General features: G+C 41.2%; 1 protein-coding gene across 1 annotated transcript; it reads left to right on the top strand.

Moving 5' to 3' along the window:
• Nucleotides 1-18,008: 18,008 nt before the first annotated feature.
• On the top strand, nucleotides 18,009-18,692 carry NEUROG1 (neurogenin 1). The gene has a single exon (XM_061621920.1). The coding sequence runs from the start codon at nucleotides 18,009-18,011 to the stop codon at nucleotides 18,690-18,692; it is 684 nt and encodes a 227-aa protein (XP_061477904.1).
• The last annotated feature ends 5,943 nt before the right edge of the window (nucleotides 18,693-24,635 follow it).

The raw sequence follows: 24,635 nt of genomic DNA, 5'->3' as shown, positions 1-24,635 counted from the left end.
GTGGCACTGTGAAGACTGTGTGGCAAATGACAGTGATGCACAGTGAGAGGCTGATCCCAGTAATGAGCATCAACTCGTGAACACTGTCTGGTGTGTGGAGTTTGGATTTCAAGCAGCCAGAACTTTGGGTGAACTGGGTTGAGTGATGATTTTGAAAATGCACGATGGTCAGACTGTTCTTAATGATCTTTTGCTCCCAAAATGATCCTACTAGTTAATAATGTGTCAGCAAACACAACAGCCTCTGTTTCTTTCTATACTCCTTCTATTAAACTGTAAAGTGATTCTGATGTGTCTCCTAGGGGAAAAAAGCCCTGATGTCTCTTGTTCACTTTGAAGTAACAATCCTCCGTGGCCAACAGGTTACAAGATATCCAACAATTTCAAGGAACAGCTCCTTAAAGCATGCACAGTATCAGTAAACATAGGGAAAGGACAAAGCTCTTGTTATGAAATAATCTCTTTAGGAATAGATCAAACAAAAATATTTTCACAAACATCTCTGCTTAACAGCAGCTCATATGTTTTGCTTGTCTCCTCACTGTCTTTTTTCATCCACACACTGAGCACTAAAACAAGAAGTTCATGTGTACGAATGCTAGAGTTCCATTTGGACGTATGTCTCTATACCCTTATTACTAGGCATTTATACTCCATGAAACAGACCTTCAAGCCACCTATTTGGCATAGGAAAATGTAAGCCTATGTATCTGAACAAAATTTACAATATACAGAATCACATAAATTTCATTTGTTTTATATCATGGATTTCAGAGCATCAGTATGTTGGATAAGATTCATGAAAGAGGTTTTCAGGAAGTTGTTACTTTTCAGATTTTCACTGTTCTTGATACTATTACTTAATGCATACACATGAAGTGAAAACAGCAATTCCACCTCCCCATACGCTTTGACTTTAATCTGCCTCCATAGTAAGCTGGTTTAAGTCAGGGATAAGAACCCTACTTATGGAGTAACTCAGAAATACAGTAGCTGTGTTGTTTTTTTAATGAGCTGTGCAGGATGCCAAGTTGAGCTCAGTGGCTAGTTTTTTTATGTACTTTCTGCAGTGAGCCAGGAGGGCAAAAAAGCAAGTGTCAAACCTTTCTTTCAAGGTTCTACAGGTTGTTTGGGTACTAACTGCAGAAATGATCTTCAGTTAGTTTTAAAGTATGTCTCTTTTTCACTTTCCAATTTGATGTCATTTGCACTAGATAAAAATCAGTGGAACACAGCTTCACTTTGAGGCAACTTTACTGAGGACTTAGCACTTCAAATACCGTAAACACTGTAAGCACTATATAAATAAAAATAAAATAAAGCTGTAAGAGGTCAGGTAGATATCTTTTTTTAAAAAACCTTTTCTTTATTATTTTTAAAGCTAGAAATAATGCACGTTCTAAAATAAAGAATAGTTACCAAAAGATAGGAACTGCTACAAAACAAAAATATTAAAAGTAAAACCTGAGATAGTTCTGCTGTATTAGACAGTGTGCTGCCACTGTTCAGAATGTGGCTTTTTGAATTTCAGCTTATGCAAACTGTTGCACAGTGTCTGAGAGATCAAGATTTTGAGCAATGTCATTCTCAATGGATAGAATAGCAAGTGATGTGAGCATCTCATCTGCCATGGTAGATCACAAGTATGTTTTGATGAGCTTTAATTTTGAGAAGCTACGCATGCCACTAGTAACTATTACTGGAAGTGCTTTGTTTTGCAAGCCTGCACAAGCCATACAACTTGGTAACATTACAAAGCTGAAGGGTTGCCACAGGCCCCCACAAAACAAGCCTCCCTACCTCAGTTCCTGTGTGTAATATTGGCCTCTGCCCTGACCCTGTCACATTGCTCACCAGAATTCTTGGTATTTTGTTTAAAGTTTTCATAAAAAGAGGAAATGGTATATTAGAGTGTAAGATGACACTGAATCTCATCATGTAATTGTGACATAATGGGACCTCGCGCCAGCCATGATGAAGTAAATATTTTACATAGTTGTGTATGAAACAGAATAGATGCTAATTTGAGGCTTACATTGGCTATAAAATGTGTCTTTGGGAAGCTGGAAGAGACGTCCATGCTTATTTGTGAGGCCTGCAGCTCAGCTGTAAAGGAAAGTAAACCAACCAATCATGGTAAGGTAAAATCCTTATGTCTGGGCAGCAGCAGAGATAAGTTTGGTCAGGCAGGCCAAGTAGCCCTGGTTACAGAGTTTGTTGTAAGGAGAGAAGGAACAGGGAAGGCTTTAAGGAGGGGTTCTGTGGCAGAGCAGGCAGCATGTTCTTGTCACAGAAAGAACTCCAGGCCCTCCAAGGAAAGAGTTCAAATAGTGAGTGAACACCACCTAAGATATCCAGGAAAGAAGTAATATTCTGTGGCAGTTACCACAGGAAAAGGCATAGAAATGGTGTGAGGAAAGGCCTCAAAGGAGGACTCACTCCTGAGTGAGTAGTGGAGAAGACCAGCAGCAGGCCACAACCAGAAGTCCTGCAAGACTGAGTTCCAAGAAGCAGAAAGAAGCTCTGCCAAAAGGGGGTTGGATTTGAAGGACTTACTCAGGAGAAGCACAACCCTGTCCCTATTCCCTTATGTCCATGTAAGAAAAAATGAAGCACATCTATTATCCTGCTTGATCCCAGGGCAAGGAGGAACTACAGGCGATAATTCTTTCATGCATGCAAGTAATTCTTGCATGTGGCCCCTGCTTTGTACACACGTGCATGGATCCTTGTAGAGGGCAGTAGCAGTGTCCCCAACATTGCACCTGCACCAGGCCTCCTAAACCTTCCGGTGGCCCTGCAAAGCTGACCATGGTGGGGAGAGAAGGCACTTCTCTCCCAGGATGATATTTATCCTAGGTCCACACCCTGGTGGTGATAGTCTTATGTGGGCTTGAAAAGGGATTCTTCCCAAAGTCAGTTTGGTTGATGGCAATCCCAATTTTTCACTTTTTCCTGTGATGCATTGCATGGATGGAGTTATTTGCTTAAGCTTCTGGAGTTGTTTTTGTTAGGGGAAACTGTGTAGTGAAGCCTGTCTCAGCCTGTGTACACACTAGGGCTGTCCATTATCCATCACGTAGCTCTGATCTAGGGGGCATGCCCTGGAATGACCTGGGGACTACCACCCTACCCTGGATCTGTTCCCGAATAAGTTCAGGGGCAGGGCTAATGTTTAATTAGAGGTTTATAACCATAATTAAACATATATTGAGGAGAAGGGTGAGGGAAGGAGACCTTGAGTCTCCTCCCCCCCAAACAACCGAAATGGGGCAATTCTGCAGGGTGCAGGAATAACTCCCTCCTCCACAGGATCAGTGGAGGTATTGATCCAAGGGGGGCATCGCAGCATCCTGCAGAATCAACCCCTCTGCTGAACAGCCATTGAGTGGAGGGATCAATACTGTGTAGGTGATGCTCCACAAACAGCTTTCTGAAATGAAAGCCAGTTGCAGAGAATCACATGCATGCTGCAGAATTGACCCCTCTGCTGAACAGCTCTTGTCCTTTAGAAAAGCCACTTGCAGAGTATCACCCACACCCTGCAGTTGCTGCACCCACCCCAGCTGCTGGAAACTGCAGGAGGGAAGAGTGCTCTTGCATTCAGGTCCTGTTTGTGGGCTTTCCATTGTGCGAGGAGGATGGCCACTATGTGAACAGGATGCTGGACTAGATGGGCCACTGGCCTGATCCAGCAGGCTCTTCTTATTTTCTTATGACTCCTCCACTGAACAGCTGTTGAGCAGAGGGGGTAATCCTGCATGGGTGATGCTCAGCAAGTGATTTTTCTTTAGAAAAGCCCCTTGCAGAGCATCACCCACATCCTGCAGAATCTCCGAGTGGGGAGATAAAATCTCAATGCTGCATATAAAAAGGTTTTATCGATCCTATCCATTTAGAAAAACACTTCTTGAGGGGCAGTTAAAACACACATACCACTGTGTTCTCTTGTGTGTTCTGTAGAACTCACTGCACATACACTTTAAACTGTATTTTGTCAGACAATCAAACTGTGGGTGGGGGGTGCAATCACAACTAAATGCTATCTAAATGACTGCCTTCACCCATAGAATCCTGCCCGTACATTAAGATCAGCTTTGGAGGGCCTGCTTGTATGGATGCCAGTTAAAATCAATTAGTCTGGTGCTATGAAAGGCAGGGCCTTCTTTGTGGTGGTCTGACAGCTACGGAGCTGCCTTTTGAATAACTTACACTTGGCTCATTCGGTGCAGGCTTTCAAATAGGCCTTAAAACATGTATGCTTTGGGCTTCCTTTGCTTAATGTGTTTTAGGCCATGTGACTCTCAGCTATATGTTTCTATAATGAAATCTTATGGCTTCATTTAGACCTGTAATGTCAAAGTGCTATCCCTTAATAATACTAAGAGTATTTTACTAAATACTCCTAGTAAATACTAGGTACTTTATACTACTTTTATTATCAAAATTCTGTCTATGTATCTTGCTGTTGTGTATGCCACTTTGCGAGGGCATGGTCCTGAAAGGTGTCCTAGAAGTACTTTCAACAACTACACTAATTTTTACACAAAAATCTTCTGAACTTTGGTAGGCAACTGAATGAACTGGAATACTAGCAAATTATCTAGGCATCAAGATGCAGAAAGTGACTAAACAAACTTGTGCTGCTTCAAAAACGTTTCTGAACAGGGTAGAGTTGCAAAAAATGTTTTTTTAAAAAAGAACAGAGAATAGATCAATCAAAGCCAATATTACATCTCCTAAATACCTATCAATGTCAAAATTTAAAAAAGTAAACACAATATATGCTGATGTGATGGAGATGGCTACTTCCAAATGTTTTAAGAACAACTCAGATCATACATTAACTGAGTTTAAGCGGGGTACATCATATATAAAATAATTTTTTCTTCACTTAAACATACAAGTAAATAATCTGTTGATATTATTGTTTGGTCACCTTTATGAAATCCATAGGTTTTGAAAAGCCTTAGGAGCCTTGTTTTTATGTCTACTGCATTGATGTATGTAATAAAGCTCCACCACTCTGCAATAAATGTCTTTTTTCCATTTTTGTCCTTTCACAAGCTTCAGCTTCTGCATCAATTTCTCTATTAATGCTAGTTGCCAAATTTTACTATACCATAACGAAATAGAGATACCTTTCAAATATTTCCAAAATCATATAATTAATGCCCGGGCTGCAACCAATAAAAACTAATAAACTGTTTACCTTTAAGAGCCTGGATTTCATTCAAAAACAGATTTAATAGAGCTAATTCTGGGGTATTATGTACCACCTGCTTCATAATTTTTTACATTTCTATAAACACCAGATCCCCAAATTTGACTGCCTTAACACATGTCCACCCCATGTGGGGGAAAGAACCCTTCTCTTAGCATCCCCGCCGGCATAAGAAGGAAATGGTTTTATTAATATACAATAGCTTGACAGGAGTAAGATACCATTTTTGCACTACTTTTAACATTCGTTCCTTTGTGGCTGCTGATACTGAACGGTATGGAAATTTAGTCCACATAGATGTCCATGTTGCTTCTTCTATCTCTATATTCCATTCAATTTCCCACATTCTTCTCAAACTGTCTGTTGAGCCCATATCTCTATGCAAACAAAGTGCATAAATGTGGAATACTCAACCCCTACCTATACCATCTGGAGACAGCAACAGAACTTCAAATGGCATAAGGTCTCTCAGAACTTGTCTCTTGATATCAGGTCACCTTACAAAATTCCCGACCTGATACCAAGAGAGCCAAGAGATCTATCTCCAAGGTGTGATTGCCAATATTCTATAGGCAAGGGATTTGTGTCCATATAAAATTTTTGAAACTTGAATAGCTGTCTGTTTATATGTTTCCATATGAAATGCTTGTTCCCCAGTACAAAATCTAGACACCCCCCCCAGGGGATAAAAGAAGATATACCTGGCATAAATCTTTCTTTATGCATTTTCCATACTTGCATTATTGGCCAAGAAGTAGACTTCTGCTCAATATAGTCAAGTGTAATGTTTTTCTTAATAATAAATGGAAAGACTGCTAGATGGATATCTTTTAGAAGAGAGTATTCAATTTAGACCCATTGTGAACTCTGTGAAACAATAAAAGTACATAAATGTAGCAGTTGGTAAGCATCATAATAGATTCTGAGAAGAGGGATAGCCCAGCCCCCAGTCAATAACATCTTATATCACAAACATTTAGTCATTCTAGGCTTTTTGTACTTAAAAATAAACCCTTCCAACCTTCTTTGCCAAAGCTTAAACGATTTAGAAGGAACTTCTACAGGTAACACATAATATAAATATGTAAACTGTGGCAAAACCATCATTTTAATTGCTGCTATCCTACTGGAAAAAGATACATTAAGTTTGTCCCATCTCTTAAGGTCCCGACAAATTGACTTCCAGAGAGGTTTATAATTAGCCTGAAAGGATTTTTTCTCATTTTTTGTTATAATAGTGTCTAAATATCTAAACGATTTATGTGAAATAGGAATATTCCGTTTCTGAGATACTGGTGGTCTAATATATGGGAATAAATTAATACATATAAAATCAGATTTTGCAAAATTAACTTCCAGGCCTGCCATGATCTCAAATAATTTCACTTCCTGTATCAATGCTGGGACTGCTTTTTCTGGATCTTTTAACATCAACATTCTATCATCTGCATAGAGACTGATCAAGTGTTTATGTCCTTGTACTCTAATTCCTTCTATATCTGGGTTATTCCTCAGTCTGGTTGCTAAGAATTCTATGGTCATTATAAATAAAAGAGGTGAAATAGGGCAGCCTTGCTTTGTCCTGCTATATACAGAAAAAGAACTCGAGTCACAATTAGTAATTTGAAGCTGGGCCATTGCGCGGGAATATACTGCTCCCATTGCATTTAGAAATTTTGGACCAAATTTATAACACAAAAGCGAATTTGATAAAAAATTCCTATTTAACACAGTTGAACACCTTAAACAAATCAAGTACTGCTAATGCTAGAGGGGAGTTTGTAATCTTACAGAATTTCATCATACTAAATACTCATCTAACTGGATCTACTATATATGACTTTGAGATAAAACCAAACTGATCTGCCTGCATGGTATTTCCAATTACAATTTTAATCAGTTTGCTAAGACTGAAGTAAACAATCTGTAGTCTTGGTTTAATAGTGCTATAGGTCTATACGATTCCTTTCGGAGTGGGTGTTCATGTGGTTTTAAGATCAATATAATTTTTGACTGTGTCCAGGTAGCAGGGAGCACCCTCTAAAATATTATTAAAAATGTTTTGCAAATAAGGTAAAAGGATACTTTGGAAGTTTATAAAACTTTCCTGTGTAACCATCAGGGCCTCAAGATTTATTAGCTTTAATCTTTTCTATAAATGTAAATGTACTGCCTTCAAATCAATTCTGATTTACGGTGACCCTATGAATAGGGTTTTTGTGGTAAGTGGTATTCAGAGGTGGTTTACCATTGCCTTCCTCTGAGGCTGAGAGGCAGTGACTGGCCCAAGGTTACCCACTGCACTTCATGGCTGTGTGAGGATTTGAATCCTGGTCTCCCAGGTCATAGAATTATAGAACAGTAGAGTTGGAAGGGGCCTATAAGACCATCTAGTCCAACCCCCTGCTCAATGCAGGAATCCAAATCAAAGCATTCCCAACAGATGGCTGTCCAGCTGCCTCCTGAATACCTCCAGTGTCAGAGAGCCCACCGCCTCTCTAGGTAATTGATTCCATTGTCGCATGGCTCTAACAGTTAGAAAGTTTTTCCTGATGTTCAGTTGAAATCTAGCTTCCTGCAACTTGAGCCCATTATTCCATGTCCTGCACTCTGGGACGATCGAGAAGAGATCCCAGCCCTCCGCTATGTGACAACCTTTCATGTACTTGAAGAGTGCTATCATATCTCCCCTCAGTCTTCTCTTCTCCAGGTTAAAAATGCCTAGTTCTTTCAGTCTCTCCTCAGAGGGCTTTGTTTCCAGTCCTCTGATCATCCTTGTTGCCCTCCTCTGAACCTGTTCCAGTTTGTCTGCATCCTTCTTGAAGTGCGGAGACCAGAACTGGATGCAGTATTCAAGATGAGGCCTAACCAGTGCTGAATAGAAGGGAACTAATACTTCACACGATTTGGAAACTATACTTCTGTTAATGCAGCCTAAAATAGCATTTGCCTTTTTTGCAGCCACATCACACTGTTGCCTCATATTCAGCTTGTGATCAACGACAATTCCAAGATCCTTCTCACATGTCGTATTGCTGAGCTAAGTATCCCCCATCTTATAACTGTGAATTTGGTTTCTTTTTCCTAAGTGTAGAACTTTGCATTTATCCCTGTTGAATTTCATTCTGTTGTTTTCAGCCCAATGCTCCAGCCTATCAAGGTCCCTTTGAATTTTGCTTCTGTCTTCCACAGTATTAGCTATGCCCCCCCAATTTTGTATCCTCTGCAGATTTGATAAGCATGCTCTGTACCTCCTCATCCAAGTCCTTAATAAAAATATTGAAGAGCACTGGGCCCAGGACCGAGCCCTGTGGTACCCCACTCGTTACTTCTGCCGAGTTTGAGAAGGAACCATTGATAAGCACTCTTTGAGTACGATTCTGGAGCCAACTGTGGATCCACCTGATAGTTGTTCCATCCAGCCCACATTTAGCTAGCTTGCTAATCAGAATATCATGGGGCACTTTGTCAAAAGCTTTGCTGAAGTCGAGATATATTATGTCCACAGCATTCCCAGTCTACAAGGGAGGTTACCCGATCAAAAAATGAGATGAGATTAGTTTGGTAGGATTTGTTCTTCATAAATCCATGTTGGCTCCTAGTAATCACTGCATTGCTTTCAAGGTACTTACAGATTGACTGCTTTATAATCTGCTCCAGAGTTTTTCCAGGGATTGATGTTAGGCTGACTGGTCTGTAGTTCCCTTCTTGCCCGTTTTGAAGATAGGGACAACATTAGCTCTCCTCCAGTCATCCAGCACTTCACCAGTCCTCCATGATTTTGCAAAGATAATAGATAGTGGTTCTGAGAGTTCTTCAGCCAGTTCCTTCAATACTCTAGGATGCAGTTTATCGGGCCCTGGAGATTTGAACTCGTTCAAAGTGATTAGGTATTCCTTGACCATTTGTCTATCAATCTCAAGTTCCAATCCTGCCACTTCTACTTTATGTTTCCCGGGAGGGTCATAGACCCTTTTTTGGGAGAAGACTGAGCCAAAGTAGGAATTGAGCACTTCTGCTTTTTCTTTGTCATCTGTTATCATTTTGCCATCCTCATTGAGTAGCTGTGCCACCATTTCTTTTCTCTGTCTTTTTACTATGTAGTCCAACACTCTAATCACTTCGCCACACTGGCTCTCCTGCTACTGCTTAAGATGTCAAATTATGCTCCACACATTGAATTGTTTAAAACTGCTGGAGCTGAGAAAAATAATCTTGCGCAAGGTGTAGGTATTAGATGTGCTGAACTGAACTACAGGAGAGCTGGGATGATGGGAAGCTGAGGGTGCCAGGTGTTGCAGAGTAGCGAAATTGGGAATGGAGTGTCTGAGTGAGCCGTTGTGTGTTTGAATCTTTGCTAAAGATTACACCTTTCCTGGAATTAGTCAGACAGAGACTTTAAGCTTTAAAATAAGAAATAACTACTTTATTCTGGAAGTACATACTTGATAGGAAAGAGTTCTACATCTAGCTAACTAGCTAAGTTGGAGATGCAAACACTAAGCCTGGTGTTTGCCCTCATGTTTGGAGGAGAGGGAGAGACAAAGAATATGTCTGCTCTCCCTCAAGAAAAAAAGAAGGAAGGAGGAAGGAGATGTGGTCAACATCCTATGTATATCAGTCTAGCAGGAAGGGAGAGAAAGCAGGAGATCAAAGGATAGGTATTAGCCTAGCAATCAGGAGGTCTCCTCTCTAGCTACCCTTTTTAACCCCATGCAGCCTCAACCCACAAGTTGGAGTTGAACCACATATTCCAACACCAAGAGGGCAGGTGTAGACTGGGGGGGGGGGGAAATTCTGGAGGCGATATACTTCTGAACACCAGTTGCTGGAAACCCTGTGGGAGTGGAGAGTGCTGTTGCACTTAGGTCCTGCTTGTGGGCTTCCCATGGGCATCTGGTTGGCCATTATGAGAACAGGATGCTGGACTAGATGGGCCTTTGGACTGACTCAGCAAGGCTTTGCTTATGTACTTATGTTCTCACAGGTGTGAATGGAAAGGGATGCAGAAAGGTGAGGTGGACTTCTATACAGATCAATTCATCTAATATCCTACTCTCAATTTCTGTGAGAGAGGTGACATCCACTCTGTTTTGATACTCTCTAATTTCTATTAAATCAATTGCCCTTCCTTTATAGATATTTTCAAAATATTTAGCAAATCCTTCACTTATTTCAGAGGAATCAAAAATCTCAGAATCTTAATCTGAATAGATAGCCTTAATTTTATTCCTAGCTCTTTTTTTCTGATTCTGATTTGCCAAAAGGCATGACCCTTTACCATCATAGAATTTTTGTTTAGTTGTACTTTTAATTCTCCTATTTCCTGATATACTCCAATCAAACTGGTAATTTCTTTTTCTAGTTCTGTTATTTGCACCCGCCTCTGTTTCTTACAAGTACTGAGTTATTTTATGCTAATTACAACCTTCATTGCCTCCCACTTTAATTCTGGACTGATCTCCCATTATTTTCTCTAAATTTTCCTGATTTGCTCCTTACATGTTTCTGAAGTCAGTAGAGTGGGACTGAGCCATACCGGTTTGGTGTGGATGGGAGGGGGCTCAGTCCTGAAAAATGAAATGGACTGCCTTCAAGTCAATCCCACCTTATGGTGACCCTATGAATAGGGTTTTCATGGTAAGCGGTATTCAGAGGGGGTTTACCATTGCCTCCCTCTGAGGCTAGTCATGCCCAGCTGGCTAGGGCCTGTTCAGCTTGCCACAGCTGTGCAAACCAGCCCCTTCCTTGTCCGCAACTGCCAGCTGGGGGGCAACTGGGCTTCTTGGGACTATGCAGCTTGCCCACGGCTGCACAGGTGGCAGGGCACGTAACCCCTGAGCCACTCACTGTGGGAGCGATCTTTAGCTGGCCCTTGACACCCAGGAGACATGAGCGGGGTTTTGAACACACAGACTCTGGACTCCCAGCCAGGCTCTCCTCCCCACTATACTACCTCTGATAAGGGTGCATGACTTGATCTGTTACCCTAATGGGACCAATATACGTTGATTTTATTTTATGTAATATAGCACTTGAGACAGTTGTGAAAAGGGCCCGTGTGGGTGGGAAAAGAACGTATGTGTATAATCCTGAGGATGCATTTCTGCCCATACTTCCTTAAGATCATATTTAGATAAATGTTGCAACATTTTCTTAGAGTGATTATAGCTGCCCCAGTGAAAAGTATTTTTCTGCATCTTATTTCTGTCTGTGACTACCAAAGCATCAAATGCCCATTCTTGATCTTCTAGAAGTCAATGCATCTTCTGCAATTAACTTCCACTGAAAGCAGACACCGAAAGTATAAGGGGTATTAACTTTGCTGGCTTGCACAATTTATTCACAAAATAGTAGTGCCTGCTACAGAGTGAAGCTGAATTATTCATTGCGAATAAATTATCCAAGAAATTTAGCATTTCTTTCTATTTGCACATGAATCAGTCCTCCTTTCAGGGCATTGGCTATTCATATTGCAAGCAAATTTCATCCAATAGGTGCTTCCAAAATTATTTTCTATTTTCTATTTAGGGGAATTGTTACTAATCAATAAAGCGCATGCTTTTTTTGCTGCCTGACCCCTGGCTGAATGAAGACAAAAATGTATTTAAATAAATGACAGAAATGTAGGCTACAGTTAGGAACTGGTGAAAATAGTATGCTTCCTGGAACCATTTGGAGGCAAATAACCAATTGTGTGGAGATCTGTGAAAGAGCCACAAGCATTTTACTGGCAAATTGTTCATCACTTATGGTCAAGTGTATAGAAACCTCTATCTGGGAAATTTGGAACTTGCATCAATGGGTGGCCTGGCTTATCCATCTGTAAAATTTGAGCAGTGGTCTACCTCATAGGGATGTTGTGAGTGGAAAATACAAGAAAGATGGCAAATCTCTTAAATTAAATACACTATGTAAATCCGGGGTGAGAAGCCTATGGCCTTAGGGCTGCATGTAACCCTTGGCCTAATTTCAAAAGATCTCTGCAAGTGATCTGTTCAGAGCTCTGTCAATCTGAATAAATGAACTGACTACCCCCCAGTAGCCTATTGGGCATGGAAAGAGAGGGAGGGGAGAAGAAAGAAGGGGTGGCAGAAAGAGAGAGGAGGGGAAAGTGGCAAAAAGAGTATGTAAATAGGGAGGCAGAAAAAAAGAAGGGGTCATTTTGTTTGCCACCCTGGGCTCTTACTGGGAGGAAGGGTGGGATATAAATTTAATAAATAATACTAATACTACTCATAATAATAATCTACACGGTGGTTTACTGTGTTTGATGCTACTCATGTCTCCTTTTAATTTGAATGGTTCACATGATGTTACCAGCAAACAGAAGCTATCACGCAGTTGTCCCCCTGTAAATCCATACTGATAATACGAAAAGTGGAGGAAAAACTATTTCCACTGTAGTGACACTTTGCTCTGATGCTTTTAGGTGGGCTTGTCAATCATTCCCCTCTCCACAACCCTATCTTCTCCTCCCTTCTTTTCATTTCGTTTCCAGTGGACTAACAAGCCCTCCTCTATTCTGCTGCCCTTTTTTATGTTGCTGCAAACGGTGACGTTATTTTTCATTTCCCCTTAACTTGTGCGCAAAAGCATAACACTACTTAAACAAAGCTTTGTATTTCACCTGTATCGTACCATTGAAAATACAAATAATTGTACTTCCAGGTTGTTGTGTTTTTTTCAAATGGAACCTACTGCAGTTGGTAGAATAAATTGAGCATGGTCGGTTGCCAAGCAACAAGAGGGAGTGGAAATGTTTAATTAGAGGGCGTGGTCTTTAGGAAACTGCACAATTGATCCTTCCCCTCAGTGTGAATAGAAAATGTTTGCAGCTGACATCGAGCCTTTATTCTGGATGGTGCAAATAGAAAACAGACGTAAAAACAGCATATTCAGTAAGAAGTAATGTTCCCATGTGGATAAGCCCAAAGTGGCTCCATCCAGACTTGGCTCTGTCCCCATGCATTGTTGGCATGTCTCTTCTGCCAACTCCAGATTACCCCCAAGGGAATGTGGCCCTCAAAAGACAAAAAGCTCCCAACCCCTGATGAAAATCATACATTGCAATAAAAGGTATTACCAAACAACAGTTCATGTTTACCTTCATAATATCTAATCAGATCTAATTTGCATGCTTTTCTAATCTTAGAATGATAGAGTTGGAAGGGACCTTGGAGGTCAACAAATACACAGCCAGGATCTACAATGAAGGATACTTCTACATTATCTCTGAGAGATTGCCATCCAGCGTCTGCTTGAACATCTTCAGTGGAGGCTGGCTCTGCCAGCAGGCAAGGTGAGCTGCCAGGTTTGGTGGCACCAGCAAATTGCCAATTATATTTGAACATGATGCAACCGAAGTCAAGTACTTTTAAGCTCCACTGATTTCAATAGTAGAGTCAAGCACATTCATAAAACTACAATTTTATACATACTTATTAGGGACAAAGTTCCAATGAACCAAGTGGAACTTGGTTCAGACTAACCATGCATAGGGCTCAACTGCATGTCTCTCTCATCAAGACAAGGTATATAAAGGGGAGGGGCTGCCTGAAGCTGAGAGGCTGTATTTAGAAGGACTCTATGTGCTGCTGTAGCTGATGCCATTTGCTCACAATTTTGCCATATTTTCTCCTGCTCCAGGTACACAAAGGGGAGGGGCTGCCTGAGGCAGAATCTCAGCGCACGCCTCAGTGTTGCGCAAAGTGTGACTCTAAGTGCGCACTTAGCATAACACTTGGAGTCGTCTTGGAATCAGTTTGGAATCCATCCCCCACCAAGAAAATTCATCACTGCAAGTGCTGGAGAGAGATGGGCAAACTGACAAGTTGTTGTGATTGAAAGCCTGTCCCTCTTTAGAGTGAAAATTTGATACTTTAATGGTTTTTGTTCCTCAGTTGAGAGATGAGGGAAGTGTCATTGCCAGGGGTGTAGTCATCCAGAGTCCTGAGAGGTCTTAGACCCCTTACTTTTTTGGGAGCAGGGTCCCAACAGGGTCCTTATGTCTCCAGCATGAAAAGGGAGTATGTTAGCCACTTGGAAGGGTCTTCTAACATGCTTCCTTGTCCTTTCCTGCAGTTTGGAGCCAATCAGAGTAAAAGGAGGTGAATCAGCCACTGGGAAGACTCTTCTCAGTAGCTAACACATTTCCCTTTCGTGTTGATTAACTCCTAGGAACATCTGTTTTTTAGGAGAGGTATTAACAAATATAGAGAAGCAGAAAGCAGTATTCAAACCTGGCCAGGTTAATCTATAATAATAAATTGTATAATCTTAGAAGGGGCATGGCTGTGAGGAGGCATAGCTGTGACTATCATGAAGGAACCTTGCACTTCTAAATTGGCCACTACACTACTGGTCATTGCCTATTATGTTGGAAAAAGTGGTTTCTATACCCCCAGAGTGAGAGCCTAGTTTCTGCCCCCTTGAGTGAGAGACAAGGGGGAGTATTTGGTATGAATGTTTTATTTAGAGTGTGTGCGCGCATTAATTGGCTGTATGTATGTAGATTTGAGTAGTTATGCTATGGTTATGTGAGTGTGCTGTTTTTAGTATGTGAGGGTAAATTATGTGAGTGGTTGTAGAGTGTGATTTGAGCTGTGCTAAAATAGTAAGCTGGAGTTTGTTGGTTTAAAATGTTGATATGTTTGAACACTAGCATGTTGATCTTGTAAGGGTGTGTTTGAGTAAACTAAATGATATAATCTATTTTCAACTGTAGTTAGATGAAATTCTGTTATAAAGAGGGCTGACTGTTTTAATTGTTTTGCTCTTTGTTACATTGTGATTAAGAAATGAGTTGATTTTGTTTAATCTACTATGTTTAGAAATAAGCTTGTTTTTTAACTTGATTTTTTTTCTTGGAGCCTAGGGAATATTTTGTTTAGTCTACTATGTTTGTTATGATTTTTGCTTGTATTTCTTGTACTTAATTGTATTTTATCGATCGTGTCTTTTTGTATCTGCTGTTTTAAGATGTTTTGATTTATGTTGTACACTGCTTAGAGTTTCATTTAAATATAAGCGGTATATAAATGGTCTAAATAAATAAATAATAAACAATATCCAAGAGAGTTCTTCTGTTCATGGAAGACTGTAATACCTGTTTGCTGCCCTGGCAAAAGTGAAATAAACAAACCAGAAAGTCCTGGCTTCCTGTTACATCTGAACTAGCAATCATTCTTTGTTTCTTCCCAAGAAACTATGCTTGCTAGTCAACTTTAAGCCATGACTTCTTGTTGGCTTGTAGACTGTGCCTTGTTGGGTACATTACGTTATTATTATGTTGCTTGAAACTATTACATGTATAAAATATTATGTTTAAATATATAACCTACTCATTTTGTTCAATGTAAGGGCTGAATGGTTCAATAATCAGCATGATCTGTACCCAATTGGTAACAGTATTTATCCTACTTAAGCAGTTGTCCATAATTAGCCACCCTATATACTGACAGAATTATCTGAGTGCTGGTCCTCTTGTAGTGAAACAGTACCATCTTCAATAAGATAGAGATCAGCAGACATGGGAAAGTCCAAGGTTTGGAAAAGTACAAAAAAAGTTGAGGGTCAAAACACTTGAGAGGTGAAACTCCAAAAACAGCTCAATGAGAACTGAGTGTGTTCAACAACCACAGAATACTGTCTGTTGAAAGGGGTAGACACTGAAAATAGGAGAGGACATGGAATGGAGAAACCTGGAAGAATTCATGACCGGCTGACTGGCTGGATTCTGAAGAAGAGCACTCCACACTGCTGTATTTTGTTGCGGCTCCCTTCGTGCATGGTAAGATGCATGAATAGTGTCTAAGGTTGCAGTCCTGTGCACACTTACTTGGGAATAAGCCCAGCTGAATTCAGTGGGGTTTACATCTCAGTAGTATTGGGCTGCATAGCTGCCATCCAAAGCACACTTATTATTTTGGGCTCTTTTGGGAGACAAGGCAGGACCAAAAAGTAATCAATAAATAAAAACACAAGCATTTTTCATTGGACAGCTGAAAATCACACACCACCAAGTTGGTTAAACTAGACCAAAAATGTAGTTTTCATTCTAAATCTGTATTTTATGTTAAGAAAGTGGCAGGAGTACCAAAACAGGATAAATGTCATTTTTAGCCAGGAAAAAATATATGAAAGCTTTCATCTGAGACATGGAATTTCAATTAAAAATATATTTTTTAAAAAATAAAGTTAAACCCATATTAAAGTGTGTGGTAGTCTCACTAAGGAAAAGGTTTTCAGTCTCAAAAACATTTTCCCCTTGTCTGGGTAAAAAAAGAGGAACGGCTACAAAGCCCGTCCATGCGTCCGTTTGAAAGGCAGCTTCAACGGAACCCACACAAACAGAGGAGACAGAGGCATGTCAGGTTTTTGAAGAAATAAATTTCAAACCCATTCCCCATTTCTACCTCAGGCCACTCTGCGTCGGCCGCTCGAAGAGGGCGACCTTAAACCTGAGGAGCGCTTTGATATTTTTTTGTTCCACACACTTTGAAAAAGCAGAGAGAGTATTGTGTCCTCCTGACTAGCTGTGATGATATTATTTATCTCCTGATGCCTTTAGTGATCTCTTGTCACACCGTGCTTTATTCACAAAGCCATAGAAAAGGGCCCTCTGAAAGAACAAACCCCACAGGAGAAGTGGGGACGGGTCGGCGGGGGAAGAGAGAGGAAGAAAACCCCCAGCGTTCCACATTCCTGCTTGGTGCAGCGTTGAATACCCTGGAACATTTTGTTGAAAAGCAAGCGGGAGCCGCTCGCCCTCGCTTCCAAAGGCTCCTTTGGGGACTTGCGCCTCTGGCCCGAAAGCTAATCACTTTGTTCCTCCTCTCCCCCCCCCTTCCCCTTTTAATAGACTAATGAAGCTCGAACAAGTAGGCTTAGCCTAGTGATAGCTCACGTGGCTCCCAGGCAGCCCTCTCTTGCCATTGGGCATCCGTAATTATAGGCACGCTCCCGGCAAAGAACGGAATCTTCGGCGCATAAATTATGCAAACGAGAGAAAGTGCAGCACGGGGCTGACCTGATGCCTTGATTCATTCATTCCGCCGGAGCTTGCCGGGGGGGGGGGAGAGGGAGAAGGGGGAGAGAGCCGGGGGGGCAGCGAGAGAGAGCTATTGTTTTACAGGGTATATAAGATGTCTGAGGCCAGTCGTGTGCCAAACTCACTGCTCACACGACTTGATAGCGGCAGAGATCACTTCATAGACAAGAGCTGTCGCGTGTCCTCCCTGTCGCTTTTCTTTTCGCCAGGATCTTCGAGGAGAGCTCGACGTTTTCCTTGCCTTCAAGTTACACTTGGGAACTTGACGTGCGGACGTGTATGTGCCGGCTCCCGCCCTGATCGTTCTTCGAGTGAGTATGAAGGAGACAGAGACCCAGGAACGGATGATCTGGGGCTTTGTAGAAGAGGTTTGGCACAGGATGGAGGTCTGTTGGGTTGACACAAAACGATAAACTTGAACTTCAGAGCAGGGCTGCCTTGAGAGGGAACTACACTGGCAGATCAGAACTATCACGATTTCCTCCAGGTTTATTTCCTTTCTTGCCTGAATTTATTTTTTACTCAACATTCCCACTGTATTGATGTTTGATGTGGGGCTGTTTTTGTAATATAAAAAAAAAATCACAACCATTATTTTTAAATGATTTTTATTTATTATATGTTATTCTTTCATGCTCTTTCCCCTTTTTCAGTTCTCTCCCCTGCCCCTTCCAACCTTCACTTTAAATTTTAGTTAACTACAATGTTGCCCCCCTTTTTTCTTCTCACAGGATGTCCTCGGCCCTGGCGACCAATTTCTCTGACCTGGAGAACAGCAACGATGTGCCCTTTTGCCTCACTGATGATGAAGGGAGCCTCAGCAGCCTACAGGCCCCTTCCCTGTCCTCCCCCAAATGTCTCACGTCCCCAGAGCACAGCCCTGAGAAGTGTGAGGAAGAGAAAGAAAGGAAGAGGCGAAGGGGGCGCACCAAGGTCAAGAACGAAGCTGTCCTGCATACCATCAAAAAGACCAGGCGGGTCAAGGCAAATGATAGGGAGAGGAATCGCATGCACAACCTCAACGCAGCCCTGGATGAGCTCAGGAGTGTCCTCCCAACCTTTCCTGATGACACCAAGCTGACCAAAATAGAGACACTGCGCTTTGCCCACAACTACATCTGGGCCCTCTCTGAGACACTAAGATTGGCTGATCAGCGCCTCCAGAAACCTCCCAGAGAAATAGCCCTGCCCAGCTTCTTGAGCACCACAGCCCCGCCCAGTCCCGGCAGTGATGCAGGCTCCTGGATATCCACTGCGTCTCCAACCACCTCTTCCCTCTCTGCCTGCACATCAAACCCCAGCAGCCCAACAACCTCTGAGGACTGTTGTTATGGGCACACAGAGAACCTCCTTTCCTTCTGCAGCCTCCACAAAGACTTGCTGCACAACTCTGCTTGCTTTGTGCAGTACCATTAGATGAAGGCAGTTTGTGCATCTTTTCGCTTCAAAATGATCAGTGCTAGCTCTGGTGGCTTGTCCTGGTCGGGCTCTAGGCACCCACAAAAATACAGGGTGCAGAGGCATACTTTGGCCTTTTCACTTCAAAGTAACCTCAGATTGATATAATCACCAACCCAAAAAGTCAGTGCCAAGTAAGGTTAAGAAATGTTTACGTACATACCCAGATAGGATGTGACAACATAAAGCAATGTTTAGGCTGGCCTTAGTGTAGTCTTTTGAATAAACCTCCAGTTGGGTTCATGGCAGCAGAATCCAGCCCACTATATGGTTTTTTCCCCTTTGCTAGGATTTTCTTTCTTCCCCTGCTTATATATATATATATATTGCACTTTTCTGAACTTCACAAATCCCACTTTCTTTTCCACTGACTTGAGCACTTGGGCATCAATATGAATTAGAAAAGGGAGAGATTTGCTGCTACAGACAAGGTGAAAAGTCAATTTTACAATTTGTAGAACTCTAATGAAGAAAAATGAGCATGAAAATTTGGTTTGAACGCCCTGACAATACAATGAAAAGACTTAGGGAGGGCTGATGTGGCTGGGTGCACAGGGCCTTCTGCTAGGGACTTAGCTCACCAAATTCTCAATGACTCTAATGACTGTGGATGGAACTTTGCTTTTTCTTGCCAGAGCTCTGAACCCTGACATGATCAGTCCCTAAAGAGGACAGACAAGGAACTGGGTTCATGCATTATGGATCTTGACCTCTGCTGCTTCTGTCTTGTTTTTGAGTAGGATTAAACATAGGGCACTCACTGACAGGGTCTGATTCTAGCTTAATTTATTCAAGAACTTTCATTCATATGAAAATTGTATTTTTGTACATAAAGAGCTTTATTCTTATTATTATATCTGCATTATCTTAAAATGAGATATTGTAATTTTTAAAAAAAAATGCTTATTGTAAATAAATGTTTTATACATTTATAACTTGGATTAATCTTTTATTGTAATTTTATAAGATGAGACTGTATTTGTAGGAGGAAGTGATACATGTTGTTAGTGAACAGAAGAAATTGTGTCATGGCACAAACATCTGAAATAAATTTAAAAACAATTACCCAGACAGCAATCAATATACACCATAGAATTCTCTTACATCACCTAAATTTGGACACAAGTATAAGCCATTAATGCTTGCAATAAAACAAATGAAAATTGGTGGCCATGGTTTAGCTCTCAGCAAGAGACTACCTGTGGGGATACATATACTGAAAGACAAGAGTTCTCTTTGGTGTAATGAAACATCAGCTGGCAACAGATTTTCAAAGAAAAGGGGATTAAAAGGATCGATAAAAAGTGACAATTATGTAGAAAGTGGAAAGGGACAGGTGGATGTCTTAGAGTACTGGGTTTTTGAAGGCTTTATATTTTTGCACTTTCTGAAGGGACCTTTCTTAGAGATTCCAAGCTTTTAATCCTTCCTGTTTAGTTAAACCAAACTCTTAAAAAACTTTGGCTTGTGTTTACAGGATTAACAGCCAATCAACATATTGAAAGAACATGGGATGCATCCCAAGACATATTTCCATTTTACATAATAGTGTCAAACTCTTGGATTCCTGTTCCTTCTTTTTCACATTTTAGATTCTTGATGGTAAAATGTTAAAATAAATTTTATTTTCTTTAGCACACAAATTAGTATCTTTTAATTGTGTTGCATTGTTTAATTTGTATTGTGTGTCTGTGTGTGTGGGTTATTTCCTCCAAAGAGCTCAGGGCACGTGGATGGGGAGATAGCTCATTTTATCCCTACAACAACCTTGTGGGGTAGGTTAGGCTAAGAGAAAATGACTGTCAATGGATGAGCTGGGATGTTTCTCACTGATCCAAGTCTGACACTTTAATTCACCACACTACCATCCTCTCCCTTTATGACAAAAGGTAACACTGTTCAACTCAAAATCCACTTTTATACTTGATGAGGACTGTGCACCACCCAGGGAAGGATGGTCCATTAGGTCCACTGGAGCACTGTCTCACCAACCTCAGTCTGCCTTCAGTCACCCCTCACTTGCCTGCCTTCTTACAACAACCCCAGGGGGTGACACTGCCTGTCAGCTTCCTCCTCCTTAGTCTCAAGCCGCATTCACACCAAACATTTATTTTACTATTATTCCACTTTAAACAGTCATGGCTCCCCCCAAAGCATCCTGGGAAGTGTAGTTTGTAAAGGGTACTGAGAGTTGTTAGGACACTCCCGTTCCCCTCACAGAGCTACAATTCTCAGAGTGGTTTAACAGGTAGTCCCTCTTCCCGGATAACTCTGGGAATTGTAGTTTTATGAGGGGAACAGAACTTATAGAACTCAGAAGAAGGAGGATGGGGGCAAAACCAGAATTAATTGGCTCTGCCTCTCATTGGCTCTGGGTCCACCAACTGTTGGAGTCCCTGCATTCCAACCCACCAGTCCCAATGGTCACCGCCCACCACTGACAACATAGCCATGCTTATTTATTGATACTACATTGATACCTTCCATTTTCTAGGAAGAGCTTAAGGTAGCATTCATGGTTCTCTCCAGTTTATCCTCACTATAACCTTGTGAGGTAGGATTGGGTAAATTGTTTGGTAAGTCAAAATCCAGCATTTGGATGAAGTGCTTGGCTTAGCCTTTAGCCCTTCTCCCCAGCTGAAACAAAGTCTTAAGTATACGTAGCTGCATTTTGCTCCTTGGTTATCCTTGTTTCTCCCTTTAGTTGCTTTCCTTCTCTCCCTTTTATGTCTCCCTTGTAGTTAAAATATAGATGTTCCCTTCTTATAGATTCTCTTTTACATGTACAATGCATGTACATTGGCAAATATAAAATCCTACTCAATAGCCACATATTCTTTGGAGCCAGTGGTACTGGCATGGAAACTTACCCCCCAAAGTATCTCAAAGTTGGATTGTTGCAATGTGCTTTACCTGGGGCTGCCTTTGAAAACAGTTTGGAAGCTTGAATTAGTGCAGAATGTGGCTGACTGATTGTTGACGAGTTCAAGGTGAACAGATCACCTAACACCAGTTCTGTTCCAGTTACAATGACTGCCTATACACTTCCAAGCCCAATTCAAAGTGCTGGTTTTGACCTATAAAGCTCCTTACAGCTCAGGGCCCCAATATCTTTTGGAATGCCTCTCCTGATATGAACCTACCCAGATCCTTAGATCTTCTGAGGCCCTTCTCCAAGACATCCCCTCTGAGCAACTCTCAGAAGGTGGTGACAAGGGAGAGGGCCTTTTCAGTTGTGGCTCCCCATCTGTAGAATATGATCCCCAATGAGGTCTGCCTGGTGCCTTCATTGACATCTTTTTGGTGCCAGGTAAAGGCTTATTTTTCCCCAAGGCATTTGATAGACTAAGGTGATGTAGTTTGTATTACTGTGCTTTCTGCGGCTGGGGGAGTGGTTGTTGTTTTTATTATTTTATTTTATGTTATGATATATTTATTTTGGGTTTTAACAATGTTGTAAGTTGCTTGGAGACCTTTGAGTAACAGACAGCTAATAAATCTAATAAATAACAATAATATCTGTCCATTCCACAAAATTCCCATGGGGCTACATCACCTCATGGCAATGCTTTTGCAGTGCAAATTGCACCATGATTAGCATTGAATGGACAAACTGTGGAGAAAGAGAATAGAAGCTTTGGCTTCCATTTTAGATTTAATTAAACATGGTTTAGCATTACATCTGAATCCTAAAGTTCAGTTAATCTTAACTAGCATTAGTGAAAACCATCCAATTTCATACACTATGGTTTAAAATTGGCTTGTTAAAACTGACTAGAGTTAAGATCAACCACAGTTTATCTGGATTTTGATGACATAGCAAACTGTGGTTAATCAACAATGGAAGCAAAAGTTTCCAGACTCCTTGGGCTATGCTAGAGAAGGAGGGAAAGGGGAGTGCACAAACCCGAAGTTCACTGTGGCTTGTTCTCGTAATACTAAATTATGGTGCATGATTTGTCAAATGAGATCTTTGAAGAAGTACCATGTGCAAAATCTTTCTTAGAGCAGAAAGAAAAAATAGCAAGCTATTTTGGGGGCACCGCTCTCCTTACCAAGCCGCTCACAGTGATAGTGTACAACTTTGACAAAATGCTCAGTGTACGGTATGAAAGAGCCAATTTGTTCAGCAGAGAAATTGTTCACACACTGGGTAGAAGCCACATTTATTTGTCTTTGTAAATATGTCACGTCATGTGTGAAAAGATTGTCAGGTTGTGATCCGAAGCAGAACAAACAAAGAAAGTAAAGTCTGGCCTTAGGGCAAAAAAAATTGTAAAGGTGGATTAACCCCTATTTTGAAACCTGGAGAAATAAACTTATGGGCTTGAAAATTATCTTCGCTTTACCTCGCCCATCTTTTCTCCATTTGAATTGTTCTACTCTCTTCTCTTTAATAGCTGGCGTAGGGTGTGCAAGGCAGGATTTGCAGTTCCCATTGTGAAGGAGGGCGCTTGGAAGTGAGTCAGCTCAGCTTTTTGCTTTTGAGCTTATTCCATTTCTATAGCAGAGGGTAAATCCTCTATTTGTGACTCCAGCGAGGGGTCTCTCCAATCCTGCTGTAGGTGCACGTGTCTGGGACAGAACACTGGTGTTCTCTCCCCTTAAGCCCTCAGGAGACGCACCAGGAATCCAGTTCCAAACCCCCAACTCACATCCTGCTCCAAGAAGAGTGAGCACACAGTGCAATTGCTTTCTGAACTGGCAGCTGGCTGCAGCACTGCTGAATATAATGGGAGTGATCAAATGGATGGTTGCTATTGCAAAGAAAGCGTGCCGAGGATGGCTACTGCCTAAGAGTGTTTTAAAACACAGAACTCTTGCTCAATGTGGTTCAAACGAGGACAGGAAACTTGTAACAAAAAGGAAGTGGCATGATCAACAACTTCCCATCTCTCACATATATAGAAGGAAAAAGTGTTATCCATAAGATTTATAGGTTGTGCAACCTCAGAGTCAAAAGCCTACAGTTCTGCTCTCAGCTAGAGAGATATCTTGACAGTGAGCCTGCTTTCTCTACCCTCCAGCCACCTTTTCACTACTGTTGTATTTTTGAGAGACCCCATGGGACAGACTGGGGTAACACGGCAATGGGACTGGCTATACAGTATGCCACAAATCAAGAGAGGGAGGAAAAGCTAGCAAGGTTGTAACAAAAGAGGGATTGGTCATTGGCTAAAAAGAGGACAAGTGAGGACAGGGGAGGGTGTAAAAAAAAGGCCTTTTAAGTGTGACATGATTTGTAGATAATTCCACTTCAATCATTCTATGATAGATTTTAGAAACAACATGTTTTTGCAAGTCAAACTTTTTGCAGTGTTTAAATATGGTTAACTCAACATTTGGATATACGTTTGGCCTATTTTTTAAAAGGTCTACTGACTTTTAAAATCTTCATTTCATACACAATTGTGATAAAATGTGTGTGTGTGTGTGTGTGTGTGTGGACACCAGTTCAAGTTTTGCAGACATAAGAAATGCATATCAAAGAGAGATTTGTGTATGAATATACATGCACAAATACATGCACACATTCTTAAGACTTAAGAAGAGCACTATGTCTTAAGGCACAATGTATTATTTTCTTTAAGAATGTGAAGTTAACGATAAGGGCTTCTAATATTAAAATTTAGAGGTGGCTCCAAGTCTTGATGTATGAAGTCACTGGAGGTTTTCATGCCCCTGAAATTCAGGGGATTTTATGTAAAATGCCCTTTATCCACTCTCTGTTGAGATGAAAGGTCATCTAAAGTCACAGGTGACCTGACACATGTTTTTCGTTTCAGAGAATAAATGAAACGTTAAAGATGACTTGGAAGTTTCAGTTAGTATGGAATACTGCTTGGTATCTCCTGACAGATGTTGGGAGAGAGGCATGTTGTTGTTGTTGTTGTTGTAATA

This window comes from Rhineura floridana, chromosome 3, assembly GCF_030035675.1.
Source record: "Rhineura floridana isolate rRhiFlo1 chromosome 3, rRhiFlo1.hap2, whole genome shotgun sequence".
NCBI classification, from domain to species: domain Eukaryota; kingdom Metazoa; phylum Chordata; class Lepidosauria; order Squamata; family Rhineuridae; genus Rhineura; species Rhineura floridana.
This window is presented reverse-complemented; position numbering and strand designations above follow the sequence as displayed.

Bases quoted from the DNA above. Each gene is read 5' to 3' on its own strand.
- NEUROG1 (XM_061621920.1), top strand. From the start codon at position 18,009: ATGTCCTCGGCCCTGGCGACCAATTTCTCTGACCTGGAGAACAGCAAC.